Below are 19,963 nucleotides of genomic sequence, written 5' to 3' on the forward strand. Positions count from 1 at the left end.
TTTTTTATGTAAATATAAAATTCATTTACCATCCATGTGTTATGTATATCCCCTACCATACACTATTATTATAATTACGAACGTTTATGTTTTACTTAACTATCAACTACGAAAGTTTGTCAAACGTATTCCACTTGAAAAGAAAAAAACTATAAAGAAAAGGTAAGCAACCTTGTTGACAACTCATTATTGTGAAGTACACAATGCTGATCCAAGGTACTAATCGTCAATTTCTTCTTGGAATCGGGTTAAGAAGTATATCTGAAATATGGTAGAGTGAAATCTTCACCACCAGACGTCCTAATATTGTAATAAATTGGGATGAATTGCCATTATGAAAAGACTGAGATTACATGGGGGTTGGGGTGGGGGGAGAGACCAAAAAAATAAATAAAACTAAGAAAAAAGGAAAGAAACTAATGGTTTATTGCAGTATCTTACAAGGGGAAATTACAAATAAACAGTAAACTAGCTAATTGTTCTGTACTCAAATGTACCAACAATACTTACATAAACTAAATGGTAATACAAGCCTACGGGGAAGGAATCGGCTCAATAGCAGAAGCAAAAGGGCACTGCCAAATTCATCTCATTGAGTTTAAAGTAAGATATCTTCATGGACACTCACATTAAGAGTCTTGTTGGGCAGGAAAATGCTGTTGATCACCACTACTTCATCCTCAACTGATACAGATTCACCTGATTCCAATATATTGATTTAGTTAAAAACCACTACAAAAGTTTAATGTTAACAATTTGTAAGCATAAGAACTGTAACAACTAGGAATCTGGGTATAAAAAAAAATACACTACCAAGAATGGTGACCCCGAGCTTTGCGTTGTAGTCTCCTGCTCCCTGAAATCAGTTTGATTTAAGCTTAGACACCTAATGTGAAGACTAGGACTGGAGAAAGCAAATGAAATACTGGAGGTGCTATTCAGCTAGCATGGAAATAGAACCAAAGAAAAAGGATTAGTACAGCCAATCTTAGGAATTCTCATTGAAGAGACCTGACTCCTTTAAAATTGATTTTGTTCACAGAATCTAGTGATCGACATGAGTTCTTACTGTCAAGCACAACATTTACTTCATCTCAATGAAGAAAAGAACTCTCTTCATTTAATACCTAGATTACACTCTTGGAACTAATTTAACATCATCATTAATGAATAGCAAGTATATTGTCCAATTTTGATCTGAAAAAGTACTTTCTCCAAAATATTTAACTCTACAGTTCTGAGGAAAGTGGTGTAGTATGACAGCTCTTCCCTCTTCCTAAACTTCAAAGGAGAAACCAGCAGCCATTATGTATTGACAGGACAGACCAGCAGCCATTATGTATTGACAGGACAGACCAGCAGCCATTATGTATTGACAAGACAGACAACCTTACAAATCAAGAACGACTTATCTCCTGGGATATTTTGGGGGTGTCAAGGCCAATACATCTTTTTTTTAGCAATGTATTTGATATATTAAACAAGAATATAGCCACCTTCATCACTTACCTGGACTCTTGACCATCTGCCGATTGAAGATTTCCAGCCAATAATTGCATGAATGACAACCGCATTTTCATGGAAAATGAACCCCATGTTAAATTCAAGCAAATGTCACTGAAGTATCTCATGAGCTGTGAGTTTTAAAAAAAAAAGTTTCTCATGAGCTGTGATGTAGTAAAAGTGGTACCTTGACTTCAACATCATCAAGGATAACACAACTGATGAGCCTGGCACCAGCTCCAATACAAGCATTAGCAGAAATTGAAACATTTGGACCAATCTGTTCACATTTTAACAGACAGGTCAATTCTATAGGTGAAGGAAGAAGGTCATAAGAGAGTACAAAATTAGTGCAACTGCAGTCAGAAATGTCTGGAGATTAATGATGTGAAAGAGAAAACAATATGATAAAATTTTACGAGGCGTAGGATGGAAGTAAGCAAGAGCAATCAGAGCTAGCTCTTTCGATTAATAGACGCCAAACAGAAATCAGATTGATCTAATTAACTTTTAACTGAAACAAAGTAATAAGTTGCAGCTTTGTCAATGAAGAAAATGCTGCAATACATGACATAATTCATAACAAGAATCAGACTCATTACAAAACAGATGACCTCAAGCTACTGCGTTGCAAACATGTACTAGTCAATACAGACTTGGCTATGAGCCTAGATGTGTACGAGTTACGACATACGGACACAGAGGGTGTTAATAGTAGCAACTAGCAAATACAATTTTCGTCAATAAACGAGTAAACATATCATGCTGTTTTTCATATCATAAAAGTTATTGCAGTAAAATAAGGGGCGCTGAGGTGGAATGCCATCAATGCCACGTTGAATTGGGTGTCCACCTCATCAATATATCAAATGCTTTTTGGCATAACAGAGTTATACGAGTAATAAATTTAGGGCTATCATTGTCTCATTGATGTGCATACCCCGAAAAGTTCCCAATTCCTACAGCTGCATGTTTTGTCATACAAGTCGATAGCCCAAGTCTCTCCATTTTGATGCAACCTGGTTAATTTTGGGCTACCTGCTTCTGCAGTATCAGGTCAACTTATTAGAAACGCTAATCGGTTCATTCAGTTAGACAGAAGCTTCGTCTGGAGACCCCTAATTACCTTCTTTTTTACCTAAGAACAAACTGTTATTCTATTCCTTTGCCAAATGCCATCAAATCAGCTTATTGCTCAGCTCAATTTGGAACTTATCTAAGTCAAATCCTTTTCAATTTGTCAATGTTTGACTTTATCTGTTTATTATGACCTAACCCGTCCATTGGACACTACAATAACATGTTCTATGATAAGAAATAGTTGAAGTGATGTTGAGCGTTCTGGAATGGTTACACTGGGGAGAATTTATGAAGGATGCAAGGAAAGAATGGCAAGATCATTTGAAGATTGCCTCGGTGGGAGTTTCTTACTATTGTTATAATGCAGAAATGAGGTATAATTAATGACCCGAACATTTTCCATTTTCACTCGAAGTGTAAATGCTACCCTCCCAGACGCCACTCTGAAGTGTGCATCATCAAGCATGTCAGGAGGAACAGACCTAGAGAGCCATTTTTAACACCAATCTTAATGACCCGAACAGGAAAAGGAAACAAAAGACAATCTTCATCTGTAATAGAAGTAGAAGGAACATACTATGCAAATCACCACGGAGATATTTACAAAGAGATCTAATCAGAAGGAAAACAGGAAAAGAAAAGATCTAATTAGCTAGCTTCCTGTCCTACACTGATGCATTTTTGCTAAGTTCAAAGAGATGGCAAGTCATAATGAAGATGCTGATTCTGCTAATTGTGGGACCAATCTATGAATTCTCCATACTCTTCTTCCATCAATCTCCTCCGCATAGTACTGCAATCTGTTAATGACAGCACGCTTAAATGCATAAGTCAACAGCAACTAATATCAGGTAGAATTTTACCTCAAATCATCAAGGTAGAGTTGTTGAAAAATAACTTTAGTTCTACTCCATCAAGTTGGTAGGAAATACTATAGGGAATCTTTTACTGGTAAAGGATTGTCCCATTTACACTTGTATGATTTTGTTCTCATTTTATACTACTGATGCTGGAGATCTGTTCTTTCAACTCTGGACCGAGGTTTCTAACTAGCTTTCAAAATACTACAAATACGCATATATCATATATGAAACACTTAAAAGAGGTATGTCAAAGTGTTTTCCCATTCATGACCCTTTTTTTTTCTTTTTTCTTTTTTTCCCCTTGTGATCTCTCTGTTGAACCCAAATCAATTTTAGTGCAGGTCCCAGATTAATTGAATTTAAAAAGAGATCAATTTGATAGGCCCAATGGAATCCATCATGATGAAATAAAAGAAAGATGGGTTTGGATATACTTGAGGTGCACTTGAGATTCCTCTCCCTGCCAAAACTCTGAGGTTCACTTGAATCTAGATAACCAGAGACTTTTCTTTTTCTTTTTTTTTCAAGAAAGGAAAAGGAAGTATGATTAGGTTGTAATCAACAGGTCTTGCTCAGACATTTTTTCCAAGAATGTATACACAAAAGGTACGTCTTTTACTTGTTCGAACAAGGAGAAGATTGCAACTTCTGAAGAATTTTATCTAAATATTGTAAATGCTGAAAAGATATCCACTAATTCTAGGGATGGGATAGCAATCACATCAGTATCAAGGAGAAGATTTCATCTTATGAAGAATTTTATCTAAATATTGTAAATGCTGAAAAGAAATCCACTAATTCTAGGCATGGGATAGCAATCACATAACTGATGCATTTTTTACAGTATCCCAGTCAATAGAATACTTCCACTAGGCATAGATAGAATATTGAAACCAGAGCGAGCTAGTTACAGATAAGGACAAGCAGAGAAAGAATGCTAGAAATATGTGAAATTACTAACCTGTCATGGTACTTCTCCTCTAATTCTTTGTATTGTTGATAGAGACCCTCTCGTCCATGAATCGGGGTGCTCTGAACTTGCAGAAGAAATTGAAAACTAGCTATTGATGCACGTATACAGAAACACAAAAATATTGCAATCTAGAAAATCTATTGCTGAAAATACTAGACGAACCTGCTTGCTAACTATTGGTCTAATCTGCGTATCTCGAGGAAGACTAGAGAAGTATTGATCAGATTCCTCATCTGAAACTTGCTCCACAAATCCCTCCACTCTTACCTACAAATGAATTAGTAATGAAGCCAGCAAGAACAATTATCTAAACGTAAGTGCATTATGTAGTCAATTATTTAATTATATCTCCGAGAGAACGCAATTATGATAAAGAAAATGACTATTTGAGGTTTTAACGGAGTCCGCACAGTAATCATGATACTTCCTCTTCCTGTCTCTTCTTTACATTTCATTTTTATCATACGGAAACTGAACCTTGGATTCTAACAAGGGAACCGTAAGCAGCAAATTTCTAGCAAAGAAATATCGTCCAGCATTAATGATAGTTGTTCACAAAGGCTAAATGCATCTCTTCAGCAACTCGTCTACCCTAACACAATCCTGCAGGTCACCCTCAAGTAATTGACTGCATACCCAGGACAGGATCTCTAAAGCTATCGCTTGACATTTTCATCTACGTTAAATTGTTAATAATCACACCAATATAACACAATGTCACTAGATATAAGTGCTCTCCCAAAATGCAGGAAGTGGTAAAGGTGGAATCGTTTTTAACCTGGCACTTCGGAGGACCCCAGTAAAAGAGAAGTGATGCATGTGGATTTTCAGAAATTTCACGAGCCTTTCGACTCCCATAGTTGGTGTGCCTGCAGAAACAACACAGATGTCATTAAATAGACTAACTATACTTCAGCATAAGTTATGTAGCTCACCAGACAAAACCATCTTTATTTACTCCTTCCAATAATATCATTCGCGATGAACTGGGAAGAAGAAATACCACACAGTTAACATCAGGCGAAAAATCACTTGATTGCAAAACAGAATTGAGGTGTCCACCCTGTTATATTAACTTGCAGACCATGTAAAGACAAGAAAATAGAAGCTAGAAAGACTTACGGTTTTGCATCTTTCCCAGCTGTTGATAGGACCATATAACGGGGTTCTTTTGTGCCAGCAGCCAATGCATCCCCAAGCCACTTTTGAAACTGCAATCAAACTGGGGCTTTATTGCAAAAAATATAAAGATACTGCAGTGCTTTTAAGAAAAGACGTGTGCATACAATCTGGATTATGTGACAAATTTGCGACAAAATTACCACAAGAGAGTCAAAGATCCAAATATAATAGACGTCAGGTCTCTGCTTTTTATACAATCTCAACCTGAGCAATAGGATCTTCCTCCACCTCGAGATACAGAAGCTGCAAATGTTCCTTTCTGTGCTGATAAGTTGGATGGTGGAAGATTTCCAATCCGAACACACATGGAAGTGCCGGGATATGATGGAAGTTTTAGCTTGAATTTGTCTATGATGGATTGTGGAACAAATCTTCCACCTAAAAAATGATGTGGGCCACAAAACATTTTGGCACACAATTTTGGAGCAGTCAAAGAGACCTACACAGTGAATGTCCAACGTTTTCTTTAGGCATTTCACTTGATTCTCAAAGGAAAAGCAGAGTTACCAATGAGACAAACGCATGATAACAATACAATGTGAGTACTTAACAACTGCATACCAGCATATCAGGTTCAATGCCTTCACCACAAACGTCTCCATCTTCCACATGCCATCCGGAAGGGACATCTACAGATATAATGACAGCTGCTTTCTCATGTGTACGCTGCTGGTTTCTTATGGAGACCAGCTTTCTGATGAGACTATCAAACGGTGGCCTTGGGTTGCCTGAAAAGAGTTAATATGCTCAAAAAGACATTCTAGCTAGCTCCAGGGCAAAATTATACTGACTATTCCATCTATGGACAGCCCTAAATAAGTAGAAGGAAAAGGTAAAAAAAGAGGAAGGATACAAGGTCCCTAAGGAAACAAGAACCACAATATTAAGTGACGATAATGATCAAAGTCCTCAATAACAGCAAATTACTTCCAAAGCTGCATTCACGCGTTTATGGTGGATAATCACTGATAAAACCAACTAATGCAAAGAATTAGACTAAAAAGTTTGGTATACAGCTATGCAGTTAAATAGCTTTCGATAGCAGTTTTTAGCCTCCACAGCGAAGAGACAAACTAATGGGAAGGTCAAATAGAAACTGAGAAAGGAAGTATTACCATGGAATGAGAATCCAAAAATTGCATCCACTATAATATCAAAGTCACTTGAAAGCTGCACAGATAGATGTTCCATCGGCAAGAATGGAACTGATAGTGATTCAAGCTACAAAAATTCTCACATCCATTAACATCTCAAATAAACTAGAAATATTGAGGTTCAAGAATTTCATGTCATATCCTTTACCTGAGTGACCAAACCAGCAAAAGGAGGTCTATTGGACTGTTTTGGATAACAAATGGAGGGCTTATAACCAAAGTGATGCAAGTGTCGAGCAGCGACAAGACCATCCCCGCCATTGTTTCCAGGACCACATATAACAAGCACACGAGTATATTCACTTGAACTATAGACCTGGAGAGATGACATGCATTTAGTCTTGTCAATCCCAAGGAGGAAATAAATAAAGAAGTGGTACTTTCGCAGACCAAGAGATTGCTTGTTTATACCCTACATATGTTCTGTCTTTCCTATGAAGGCTTCACCTATTGTTGGTTCCAAATTCTCCCTAGGTTACTTTCTTTGATTATATCTTCGTCAACTAACCCTCTCACAAACAAATGATCTTTAACCGTGGCTTCTTTGAGACTGCACACATATGTTTTTATTCAATTAGGTGATAAATGGATTGCCACATGAAAACAGTTACGATTATCTAGTTTTATCGATAAGGAAAAATTGTTTGCACACAATGATAATTTATCACAGGCAATAGCACGAGCAGAGGATTTCCAATATTGAACAACCACGATGTTTCACTACTAAAATCCACCCTCTGTCAAAAATACTGTTTTCCCACTGGTGCCATAGTTATAAATAGATGGAGAGTTGGCATGGGGTCTAGTGCCACAAGTGGAACAATATATTATACTCAAGTATGCTATGAGAGCACTTACATTGCAGAGGCAACACTCAAGCCTGCCAATTCCTGAACTCAAAAACAAATAAACCCAACTTAGGGATAAGTAGAGAAATTTAACAAGTAAGAAATCAAAATTGAGAAGACAAACCATGAGCTGATCCAGAGTAAAACCAAGAGGACCCATCAACAATTGATCAACTTCTATAGCTTCTTGCTGGCTCATAAATGAAATCTCCTCCCTGCTCTTGGCTTGCTGTTGTGACTGCATTAAGACAAAGTGGATCTTTTGAGCTCAAGAACACAAGAAAGAACTGCTTTGTTCCTTTTACACTCTCTGGAGTGTACTGGAATGATCCATCACAAAGTACAATTGCCATGAAGCTCAAACACCTGGAGACATTTCCTCTTTATTACACTCCCTCCCTTCAACTCTTCTTAAGAAAGTAGTATATTATTAGGAGTTTATTTGACTAAATTAACCTTATTAATTATAGTATACCTTAAAATTTTAATTTTGACTACTAGTACCTTATGCAGTTATTTAATAATAAGACTAGTTTTAGCGTACGTGCATTGCAAGTATGTATTGGCGTCAATTAAAAAAATTATTTACAAAAAAGTGAATCATGTAAAATAGAAAACAACATTAAATAGATGCAACTTCATTTAAATGAGAAAAAATGTTAACCAAATTTAGCTAAATCAATAAAGAAAAAGAAATCATGCCATACCGAAATCCTTAGACATATAATGCAAAAATTTGAATGGATAAAATTCTAAAATAAAATATTGATAAAAAAACATAAGTTCGAACATCACATACATTTAATCCCAATATTGATCAACCCATACATAGCTCATACCTTCTTCCTACGCGGCTCACAAGTCACAAGAATATTATAATCAATTTGAATACCAAAATATATAGTCCATTGCTAATTTATGCCTATGTTTGACAAATGCCTATTTCGTTTGTCCTTTCTTTGCACTTTTAAAGTTTTGTTTAATCTACTCCAGCATAAGTGTATTAACAATGAATGTCCACTCCTTTAAGTATGTTTCTTAAAAAAAAAAAAAAAAAAATTATGGGACTTGTCTTATTTTATTTTTATTTTCTTTTATGTTATTTTTATTTTACTGTATTTGATTATTGATATATATGCCTATGCTAATTTGTATAATTTGATCATATCTCCAAGCGAGTGATTTAAAAGTTGATGAGTTAAAAAAGAATCAGAGGGAGCATATATAAATTTTATGATAAGTAACAACCTTCCATATTTCTTTTGACATTAAGGGGATTGTCTTTTCTGGCATCATTGATTTTTCAAATAACATTGATTTAAATCTTTTGAGGCATGATTCGAGAATATCATCCATGCACTTTTCATTAAAGTCGGTTTTACAATACCGAGATATGACACTTGGTCACCATTTAGAGGTCCGCGTTTTAATTAAACCGAAATAAAATCCTAAAATAAACTAATAGCCTTTGGCCAAGCACTAAAACATTTTTAAAAAGTACTTTTCAAAAAAGTACTTTTGGCGAAAACGCCAATTAATTTAAAAAGCACTTTTGCAAATAATGAGTGTTTGGCCAAAAAGTGCTTCTATGTGTATTTTTCTCAAAAGTACTTTTCAAAAAAGTGCTTTTGGGCAAAAAGCTATTTTTTAGCTTCGAAAAAGCTTATACTTCTAAAGGAAAAACCTATTTTCTCCAAAAGTAAAACAACTTTCACTTTTTTTCAAATAAGCACTTATTGAAAAAATAGATTTTTGTAAGCTTGGCCAAACGTTATAAAACCCGACCCTCAAATATGTCTTTGGTTTAATTAAACGACATGGACCTCTCTCGGTATTGTAAAACCTGCGTTAATGAAAAATGGCATGGATGAGCCATTTCTGATAGTTCGATGGCATAAATGAGCCAAACTATTGACGAATGACATAAATGAGCCATTTCCGATAGTTCGATGGCATATTTGAGCCTTTTCGTTGATTTTTTATGTTAACATTGATTTAAATAGTGTACATAAATTCTACAACCAGAAAAGCATTTTTGAGAAAAATAATTAACCAAATATAAAACTTTAGTCAAACACTAAATTGCTGCTCAAAAGTGTTTTTTAAATTAATTGACCGAATAATTTTACGCAAAAGTACTTTTGTGAAATAGCACTTAAAAAAACAAAAACATTTTTTAAAATAAGTTGATTTTAGAAACTTGGCAAAACAGGGTATTAGAAAAATGCAATTTTGCATTAGCATTACCCCATCGGCCGATGTAGCTGCAGCAGTGGCGGATGGTGGTCCGAAATTGTTCATCAATGCCTGCCTCTTAGTTTTGCTCACCATCTTCTTCCAATTGGCCACAAAGCGATCAAGCTCCCATAGAGTCTCCGTGTCAATGTCGAGCTCACCATCTTGGGCTAAATGTTCATTCCTCTTCCTTATAATATGCACTAACTGCGGCATCTTCTCTTGCGGTAAACTTTGCAATCCAACGCCTAATTTATGCTTCTCCTCCATACTCATCTCTCTTTTATTCCGATCCTTGGCCCTCGGCTTACGTTCCTTTCCCATTGCAACAGCTGATTGACGCTTCGTTGACATAGGTAAAGAGCGTGTTGATGCACTCCAACCAAACTAGAAACAAATTATGGTGTGTGAGGTATGCCGTGCCATACTTGTGAGTTGTGTGAGGGTCTCCATTAATTAATTGACAAGTGCTTGCAGGTCCCACTTCATTTTAACTTTTTCCTCTCGCTTCTCCCACCACCATTTCGTCAATTCACCCTCCTGATACCCCTCCGGCCATAACTTACTCCAAAGTCCAACCCTCTTAACTAATCTCTATTTTGCTAAGCTTAGACAAAAATAATTTATAATTTTAGTTTGTTTACGCGAAGCGGATCAATCAGTTTTGCAATGGGCTTAACCGGTAAAGAACGTAAGTTGTTTAAGGCTTAACTCAAATTTCTTATATATTTGAAGGTTTTAGCATTATAAATATAAAGTTCGGATAAAAGTTGTGAGTTCGCGAAATAATTTATGTGCGGATCCGCCCCTGTTTACACGAGCCATTTGATAGCACAAGACGACATGTACATTGAAAAGAATTACTAGTAATGTTCTGTAATTTGTATTTCCATAACTAATTAATTAAATAAGTAAAGTCATTCACAATGAATAAGATAATGATAAAAAGAAAAAAGTTGAATTTTAATTTTTAAGTTACATTTGAGCAATAATAAATATCCATTGAAGTAACTTTTCCGTCATTCCGCCAACACGGTGCACAAAAGTACCATTATACCAAGTAGGGTATATAAAAAAAATCGATAAACGGGAAACAAATCAACAAATTGAGAAACAAATCGATTTGAGTTAATTGAAAATATAATAATTTAATGATTTGATAATGAAGAAAAATTGATCATACTTAATTTGATTTGATTTTAACTAAAAAAAAAAGTCACACTTAGATAAACCAACCCAATATTATATATATTCATTTAATTTAAGTGAATCAATTACACTTCTAATGTTTTTGTTGTCCCTCACAACAATCCATCCATTTTTAATCAAGTTTTTTCGATATATACAATTTATAAAGTTAAAAGAGCCCACCTTTTAGAAGTTGAAGCTCCCGTGCATGATATGAATTTTTTCCTCCATTTATGGTGTTGTAATTGATAGTTTCATGTGTAATTGATTAAAATGAACTGCATTAGGGTATGATTGTATGAAATAGCATGGCATCTGCATCATATTTCATAAAAAAACTATTTAGTTTTGTTATAAATGTTTCTCATCAAACCAAGAAAAAATCAAAAAAATAAAAAAAACCCCGATAAAAGCTTTATTTTTTTAATTTGATTTTGTTTATAAATATAAAAAACTGACACAATTTGTTTGATTTAATACATAAAACCCTCATCAATCAAACCTATCTACACGTTCCAAGCATCAAATGAAGAATATAAATATATGCATGAATATACAATGAATTGGGTGGAAAAAATATTATGACCAGAAAACTGATCGAGAAAATCATACGATAGAAAAATGAGAGTAAAAGAAATGGAAAAGAGGAGGCTGAAGAATGAAGGTTGCGGTTGGAGACAGAAATAGTACTAAGGAGCTGTTTGGACATGGTTTCAAATCATATTTGGACATGCAATTTGGATGTCTTAAGTTGTATTTTTTCTTATGAACATAAAATTCCCATAAGTTGTGAAAGAAAAATCACCCTCACATGCCAAGTAATACTTGTGCCTCACCCACCATAAAATTTTACACGTGAAACCACTAGATAAATAAATTGTATAGAAGCTCCGTTTAATTTATTAGTTAGTACTATGTATTTTCTTTCTGTCAAGTGGCCATGGAGTGGCTTATAGTTTTTATAAAAAGTAATAAAAGAGAAAAGATAGGAGAGGAGGACTCGAGGGTGGATGGAATTGTGATGCTTTAATTATTTATATGGTGAATAACCATGCAAAAATTATTATAGTAATAAATAATATTATAGGAGTTATTTTTGCGGTAATAATAGCACAAAAAATGCTATGTAGGGATGCGTAATTAAGGACATTTTTTACTCGGATATTCATATGTCTAATCTCTCGTAATCTCAAGATGGATTTTTTATTTAAAAATAAAATGCATTTACCATCTATTTGTTATGTATATCCCCTACCATTCACTATTATTATAGCTACGAACGTTTATATTTTACTTAACTATCAACTACGAAAGTTTGTCAAACGTATTCCACGTGAAAAGAAGAAAAAAAAAAAAAAACTAAAAAGAAAAGTTAAGCAACCTTCTTGACAACTCCATTATTATGAAGTCCACAATGTTGATCCCAGGTACTAATCTTTTTTTCTTCTTCTCGGAATCGGGTTAAGAAGTATCTGAAATATGGTAGAGTGAAATCTTCACCACCAGACGTCCTATATTCCTTTTAAGAAACTTAATAAATTGGGATGAATTGCCATTAAGAGAAAACTGAGATTACACGGGGTGAGCGACCAAAAAATAAAACTAAGAAAAAGGAACGAAACTTGCGATTTATTGCAATATCTTACAAGGGAAAATTACAAATAAACAGTAAACTAGCGAATTGTTCTGTACTCAAATGTACCAACAATACTTACATAAACTAAATGGTAATACAAGCCTACGGGGAAGGAATTGGCTCAGTAGCAGACGCAAAAGGGCACTCCCAAATTCATCTCATTGAGTTTAAAGTAAGATATCTTCATGGACACTCACATTAAGAGTCTTGTTGGGCAGGACAATACTGTTGATAACCACTACTTCGTCCTCAGCCGATACAGATTCACCTGATTCCAATATATTGATTTTGTTAAAACAGCACGACAAAGTTTAATATTAACAATTTGTAAACATAAGAAATGTAACAACTAGGAATCTGGGAATAAAAAAATACACTACCAAGAATTGTGACCCCGAGCTTTGCGTTGTAGTCTCCTGCTCCCTGAAATCAGTTTGATGTAAGCTTACACACCTAATGAGACTAGGACTGGAGAAAGCAAATGAAATACTGGAGGTGCTATTCAGCTAGCATGGAATAGACCCCAAGAAAAAGGATTAGTACAGCCAATCTTAGGAATTCTCATTGAAGAGACCTGACTCCTTTGAAATTGATTTTGTTCACAGAATCTAGTGATCAACATGAGTTCTTACTTTTTTTTTTTTTTTTTGTGACAATGATAACACACAACGTGAGTTCTTACTGTCAAGCACAAAATTTACTTCATCTCAATGAAGAAAAGAACTCTCTTCATTTAATACCTAGATTACACTCTTGGAACTAATTTAACATCATCATTACTGAATAGCAAGTGTATTGTCCAATTTTGATCTGAAAAGGTACTTTCTCCAAAATATTTAAATCTACAGTTCTGATGAAAGTGGTGTAGTATGATAGCTCTTCCCTCTTCCTAAATTTCAAAGGAGAAACCAGCTGCCATTATGTATGGACAGGACAAACAAACTGACAAATTAAGAACGACTTTATCTCCTGGTATAGTTTTGGGGTGACAAGGCCAAAACATCTTTTTTTAGCAATGTATTTGATATATTAAACAAGAATATAGCCATCTCCATCACTTACCTGGACTCTTGACCATCTGCCGATTGAAGACTTCCAGCCAATAATTGCATGAATAACAACCGCATTTTCCTAGAAAATGAACCCCATGATAAATTCAAGCAAATGTCATTGAAGTATCTCATGAGCTGTTAGTTTTTTTTTTTTTTTTTTTTTTTAAAAAAAGAAAAAGTATCTCATGAGCTGTGATGTAGTAAAGTGGTACCTTGACTTCAACATCATCAAGGATAATACAACTGATGAGCCTGGCACCAGCTCCAATACGAGCATTAGCAGAAATTGAAACATTTGGACCAATCTGTTCAACATTTTAACAGACGAGTCAATTCTAGGTGAAGGAAGGAGGTCATAAGAGCGTACAAAATCAGTGCAACTGCAATCAGAAGTGTCTGTGGCAATGAATGATGTGAGAGAGAAAACAATATGATAAATTTTTATGAGGCGTAGGATGGAAGTAAGCCAAAGCAATCAGAGCTAGCTCTTTTGATTAATAGACGCCAAGCAGAAATCAGATTGATCTAATTACTTTAAACTGAAACAAAATTATAAGTTGCAGCTTTGTCAATGTAGAAAATGCTGCAATACATGACATAATTTATACCAAAGAATCAGATTCATTTAAAAAAAAGATGACCTCAAGCTACCGTGTAGCAAACATGTACTAGTCAATACAGACTTGGCTATGAGCCTAGATGTGTACGAGTTACGACATACGGACACAGAGGCTGTTAATACTTGCAAACATAATTTTCGTCAATAAACAAGTAAACATATCCTTGCTGTTTTTCATATCATAAAAGTTATTGCAGTAAAATAAAGGGAAAAGTGTCAAATTTGCACCTCTACTATGTGAAAAGGATCGATTTCACCCTCCGTTATACTTTTTGGCAATGGTGGTGGAAGGGAAAGAAATGCTAGTGGTGGAAGAACAAGTGGGGGGGAGGGGTAAAATGGGTTGGGGCGCTGAGGTGGCATGCCACGTGGCCTCCACCTCATCAAAATATCAATGCCACGTTAGATTGGTTGTCCACCTTGGACACCCGTAATGGAAGAGGGATGTATTTGAACCATATAGTTAACAGTGGGGGTATATTTGAACCGATTGTATAACGGATGGTAAAATCGATCCTTTTCACATAGTAAAGGGGCAATTTGACCCTTCTCTCTAAAATAAATAACCATTAATCTCAATTAACCAACCAGAGATCTACAGCATAATATAATAATCAGAATACATTAGTTGTACGTGTATCTGAATATATCTACCTTTGCAGTTGGATGAACTTTAGCAGATGGATGGATATAAACGTCACCATTGATGGTTGCAGTCTTTGAGCCATCCCCACTTGCCAAAAGATGTGGTGAGGTGGAACTATATTGAGCCAGGTAGAGACCAGAGCATTTCAAAGACATTCTGCAAAAGAAATAAACCCACCTGTCACCTCAAATCTTGACATTTGAAATGGAAAATGGTATGATGAGCACTTTATGTGATTGGCATACCCTGGTGTTTTAATTTGTTCCCAGAAATCCATGGTTTCATAGGTATATAGCTGCTTCTTCCCTGCAAGAGGTGTCAAAATATCCTGATCCAACCGTACAAAGTCTATTGGAAGACTCCTGTCAAATAAGCTCGTATCAGGAAAGGAAAAGAAGGAAACAGACATCCTTTTCAGGTTCACCGGTAGCTTTAAACTTTGTTTTCCAATTCTAAGTATTACTCAATAGAAAGATTAACTTACTGCTCCTATTAAGAAACATAAACCTCATTCATGAATTCTACTAGAGCTGTGACTCAGAGACCCATAATCCAGCTCTAGTAACTGCACTATGGAGACCCCTACTTGACTATCTTTTGCCGAGAGTGCATCACTAGAGCGGGTGATTTATTCGTATGATCCTTGTGCAGAAAGAGCTTCTTTCAGGAGGTATATTATAAGACCAGGTAACAGGATTCAAGCTAGAGGTGTACAACCACACAGTTCAATTTTCATATGTTAGTGGCATTGTCTTGTTCAAACTAACTGCTAGCAGACCACGCTTCACCCAAAAAAAAAAAAAAAAAAAAAAATGTGCTAGCAGACCACAGGAACATGCCATAATCAAATGGCTTAAGCTCTGGGTAAGTGTGGGCTTCAAAGATTTAAGACTGGTTTCAGTTTTGGTGGACTCCTCGCTGACGGTGAAGACAACAAGATATACACTTTGCCCTTTGAATAGCATTTACCAGTCAAGCAGTGAGCAGTAACCTCTTCCATTCCGTTACAGCTCAAAATAACAGGTGACCTTGAGGGAACGTATGATAGTGTAGTAACATCATCCAAATGAAATGAATTAACCTCAAACAAACTACAATCATTATCATTCAGAAGATTTAGCAACTCTAAATCTGCTTATTATTCATTCTCCTCAACAACTTAAAGAAGATAAGTGTTTGACATTGCCCTAAGAAACTAAAGGTAAAAATTATGCCAGCACCTAGAACCTCTGTCCTGAAAAGTGATTATCAGCTACTATAATTAAAAGCTTCACCCATTTCACCATCCACCAAACAAAATGCTGAGATAAATCAGTAAAATAAATGTTGAATCGGGATTGGACTTTCTGCCCTTAGAGATTCCTGATAGTGCCAACTAAGTGCGTGGAACTTGACAATAAAGAGAAAGAAGCAACCATGTTTTTTAAGCAATTGATTAGAAAAATGAAAATCACACACTAAGAACCTCGATACCATTATTTAGCTGCAAGAGTGATATCATAATAGAGGGCAATTGCAAATGAGATAACTATTCTCTTAAGGTAGCAGCAAAATGTCAATCATATGTAGTTGGACAGGGAAATTATACCTATTTACTGGCTGAAGAGCTTCAAAGCTGGATACACGCCTTAGGTTAGCTGCAAAAGAAGAGAAAATACTTCATAAAATCCCCCATATAGTACTATTGCTTGAGACCAATCAATTTCAGCAATGCACTGCTTCAGTGTTCAAATCAGCCATTATGCTTTTAAGGTGAACATGGCACTAGAACAATGAGATCAAAGGAAGAGATGGACCAAAAATCTCAGTTCTTTTAATGCATAATCAAGGGAACCTCTAGTTATGATGCATACACTAACCTCTGTCTTTCCTTTGAGTGGATACTCCTTGAATAGCATTGAAGATATCCGGTGTAAATACGTACACACCACAGTTAATGCGGTCACTCACCTGCATTGCAGTCATATTAGGCAAGAAACCATGGGTATAAACCTACACATTTCATAGTTTATGCAAGTAAAACTCCAAGAGTAAGTAAATGTTGGATCTGAACGTACAAAAGTTTCAGGTTTCTCTGTGTAATGCAACAGTTCGTTGGTAACGGGGTCAGCGACCAGTTCTCCAAATTCACTAGCTGTTTCAGCAGACACCTGCACTTGCCATATGGAAACTCAAATAAGACTTTCAACATGCAGTAATCAGAATTATAGATGCTAATAAGCTATGAAATAGCCAATAGCAAGTGACTAGACAAACAATTCGAGAGTACTCTCATCTACCTTGCTGACAAGAATAGTTCCAATTCCACCATATCTTCTATGAGCCTCTGCAAATTTGGAGCAAAGCAGAAGGTAAAACTTGGGAAAATCAAACTCTAAATCACTGCAGTGCTCTTTATTGATGAGAAGTTGAACAAAAGGCGAGACGAGAGGGAAAAAAAAAGTGAGAACGAAGTATAAAGAGGGAAAGAAAGAGTCATATACCAAGCATCTCAGGCAGTGGAAAACTACAGCAAACGTCACAGTTCAGCAAAAATATATGTGACTGCCAGGTAAAATAAAATAACCACGTTAACAGTTATAACTATAGCTAAGTATGATGAGGCAGTAGCCCCACTTAATTCTGTAGTTAGTTAGTCACAGAAATTTATACATGATCATCACAAGAATACAATCAAGAAGAGTGAAGATTCAAACCGGGCTGTCTTCCATAATTAGATCCCTGAAGTTGTAAAGGCCTCCAGCTGAACCATGTGGTTTGTCCTCCTTCAGGTATCTATTAACAATAAGTTCAATAGAAACATCACATCAATGAGCTCCCATATTGAGAAGTTCAGCAATTCAATGCACGGATGAGCAGGAAAGTAATGTAACCTGACAGGAATTCTTAGTTCATTCGAGATTGAGGAAACATATATCGCAAATTCACGCTCCTCATAGAAGCCAACAAGGTAGATCTGCGCTAGGTTTGGAATCTGAAAAACCCATGGTACATAAGTTATTAGTTTAATGCATAAAAGTTTGGACTTTGCCCACCCCATTCATCAATGAATGCAAGAATACTGAATACAGCTTGTGTTACAACTTAGAACACCAAATGTCTATAACAATCTTTTGGCATTAATACAAATAAAGCATTACCTTTTTACACGCAGAGATCGGATGATGAACCATTGGTTGTCCAGCTAATGGAAAAAGTGGCTTTGGGATATTCAATGACAATGGACGAAATCGTGTACCTGTTAATACACATTGCTAAGGAATCAATTGAAAATTGATAGGAAACAAGAACAGGGCTGCTATCTGAATTCACAAGATTTGAACTTTATTAAAAAAAAAATTGAAATGAAACGAATCAAGAATTCCCTTTATTCCCAGATTCCAAACAGTGATATGGAAGAGCTAAACTGGAATCAAAATGCATACCTTTGGTTTTATCCGAAAACTAATACTACTAAGTATTTTCGAATAATTGAAACGAAATGAATCAAGGAATTGAAAAGAAATTGAATGGTAGTGCTAAACTTGAATGAAAATGCATACCTTTGGTTGGTCCACCGACCATGATCACAGCCACAACTTTCTCCTCAGAACTTCCCATTTCTATTGAAATCAGATCTCAAAACACGGAATTAAAGCTTAGCCCAAATCAACAACTCCAATTCTTTACTTTACAATGAACACAATTTCCCCTATGCGCACATTCACGTGATCTCAAAAGGTAAACTCAATTATTACAAGACAGAAACCTGAAAGTGACACTGCCGACAAAAGATGAAGCAGACCAAGAAAATTGTAAGAGTAGATGTGTGTGGGGATTTGAATACTGTAAAAATGGAGAGGAGTACAAAAGATATGAAGAGATGCAGTGAAAAAGAAAGGACATAAGAAATGGGTGGATTATATGTGACAAATACAATTAATTGGGTAGGAAGTTTCGACCTCTGTGTTTTCACATGCCTCCATTACTCTCTCAACAGGTGAAGTATAGAATTATTTGTATTTGTTTATTTGTGTCTTCATCATAAAGTTTAATTTTAGGTATAGTACTATCTTTTATTTTTTTAACAGATGAAGTTCACCTAGTATAGACAAAATTGTGATAAATGGATCTTGAAAGCATATTCTTACTTACCCAAGAGAAAAACCATTTTTTTTATAAAAAAAAGGAAGAAGATATTCTTTATTTAGTTAGAAATTTCAACCACCAAGATTTTCTGGTATTTATAAAGACTTCCACACAATGAGGGTGAGTTGAATTTTATATAGTTTTTGTTTTTCCTCTTCTCAACTCAAATAGAATTTTCTTAACAAAAAAAAAAAAAAGGATTTCAACATCAGACGAGCGAGCAGCCTTAGAAGCGAAGACAAAAGGCTAGGCTAAGACAAAAGGCTGATATATTTCTTCTTTTTTCTAGTATATATGAGTGTCCGAGAGGGGCGAACACAACAACAATAAATTTTACAAAAAGCTATCTGAGTTGTATATTAAATTTAGACTTATTTCAATCAAGATTTATATTTCTTTCCATTTTTAATATTGTGAGTGTCGAACACAACATCTAAATTTTACAAAAGTTGTCTAAGTTGTACACTAAATTTAGACTTATTTCAATTGATTTTTCTTTCCTTTTTTTTTCGGTATTCTCCTACACGGTTTGTATTCTCACACGTGTATTTCACTTTTACGTTATCATATTTCTTTACTTCTACACTTCATTTATTACTCTATTACAGAAAGCACATGAAATTGTACTCTAAGCAGGACTAACATGTGTACATTTCAGAAGTTTAACATTAATTCCACCTCTTGTGTGTTTACGTTTTTAAGTCCTCACGTGTCTGCAGTGTCTCAATTGTCCTTTCATTTCCTTCATTTGGCATATACTCCCTCAGTCTCAATTTAAATGTATATGTTTGACTAGACACAGAGTTTAAGAAATAAACATTGCGAGAAATAAATTCTTACTAAACATATAGATGTA

The 19,963-nt window shown here is 35.3% G+C and overlaps 1 protein-coding gene and 1 pseudogene across 1 annotated transcript; both read right to left on the bottom strand.

Annotated features, from left to right (window-relative positions):
• Positions 1 to 406: 406 nt before the first annotated feature.
• Positions 407 to 10,168, bottom strand: LOC132055847 (pyridoxine/pyridoxamine 5'-phosphate oxidase 1, chloroplastic-like; annotated as a pseudogene).
• Positions 10,169 to 12,629: 2,461 nt separating this feature from the next.
• LOC132055848 (uncharacterized) lies at positions 12,630 to 18,791 on the bottom strand. Its single transcript, XM_059447848.1, has 16 exons — positions 18,681 to 18,791; positions 18,522 to 18,625; positions 18,120 to 18,217; positions 17,853 to 17,953; positions 17,676 to 17,754; positions 17,463 to 17,523; positions 17,259 to 17,305; positions 17,037 to 17,129; positions 16,839 to 16,929; positions 16,568 to 16,616; positions 15,225 to 15,341; positions 14,988 to 15,135; positions 13,927 to 14,019; positions 13,725 to 13,793; positions 13,043 to 13,085; positions 12,630 to 12,930 (listed from the first exon to the last, which is right to left on the bottom strand). The coding sequence occupies exons 2-16, from the start codon at positions 18,577 to 18,579 to the stop codon at positions 12,830 to 12,832; spliced, it is 1,248 nt and encodes a 415-aa protein (XP_059303831.1). The 5' UTR covers positions 18,580 to 18,625; positions 18,681 to 18,791; the 3' UTR covers positions 12,630 to 12,829.
• Between the last annotated feature and the right edge of the window lie 1,172 nt (positions 18,792 to 19,963).

This window comes from Lycium ferocissimum, chromosome 5, assembly GCF_029784015.1.
Source record: "Lycium ferocissimum isolate CSIRO_LF1 chromosome 5, AGI_CSIRO_Lferr_CH_V1, whole genome shotgun sequence".
NCBI lineage: Eukaryota > Viridiplantae > Streptophyta > Magnoliopsida > Solanales > Solanaceae > Lycium > Lycium ferocissimum.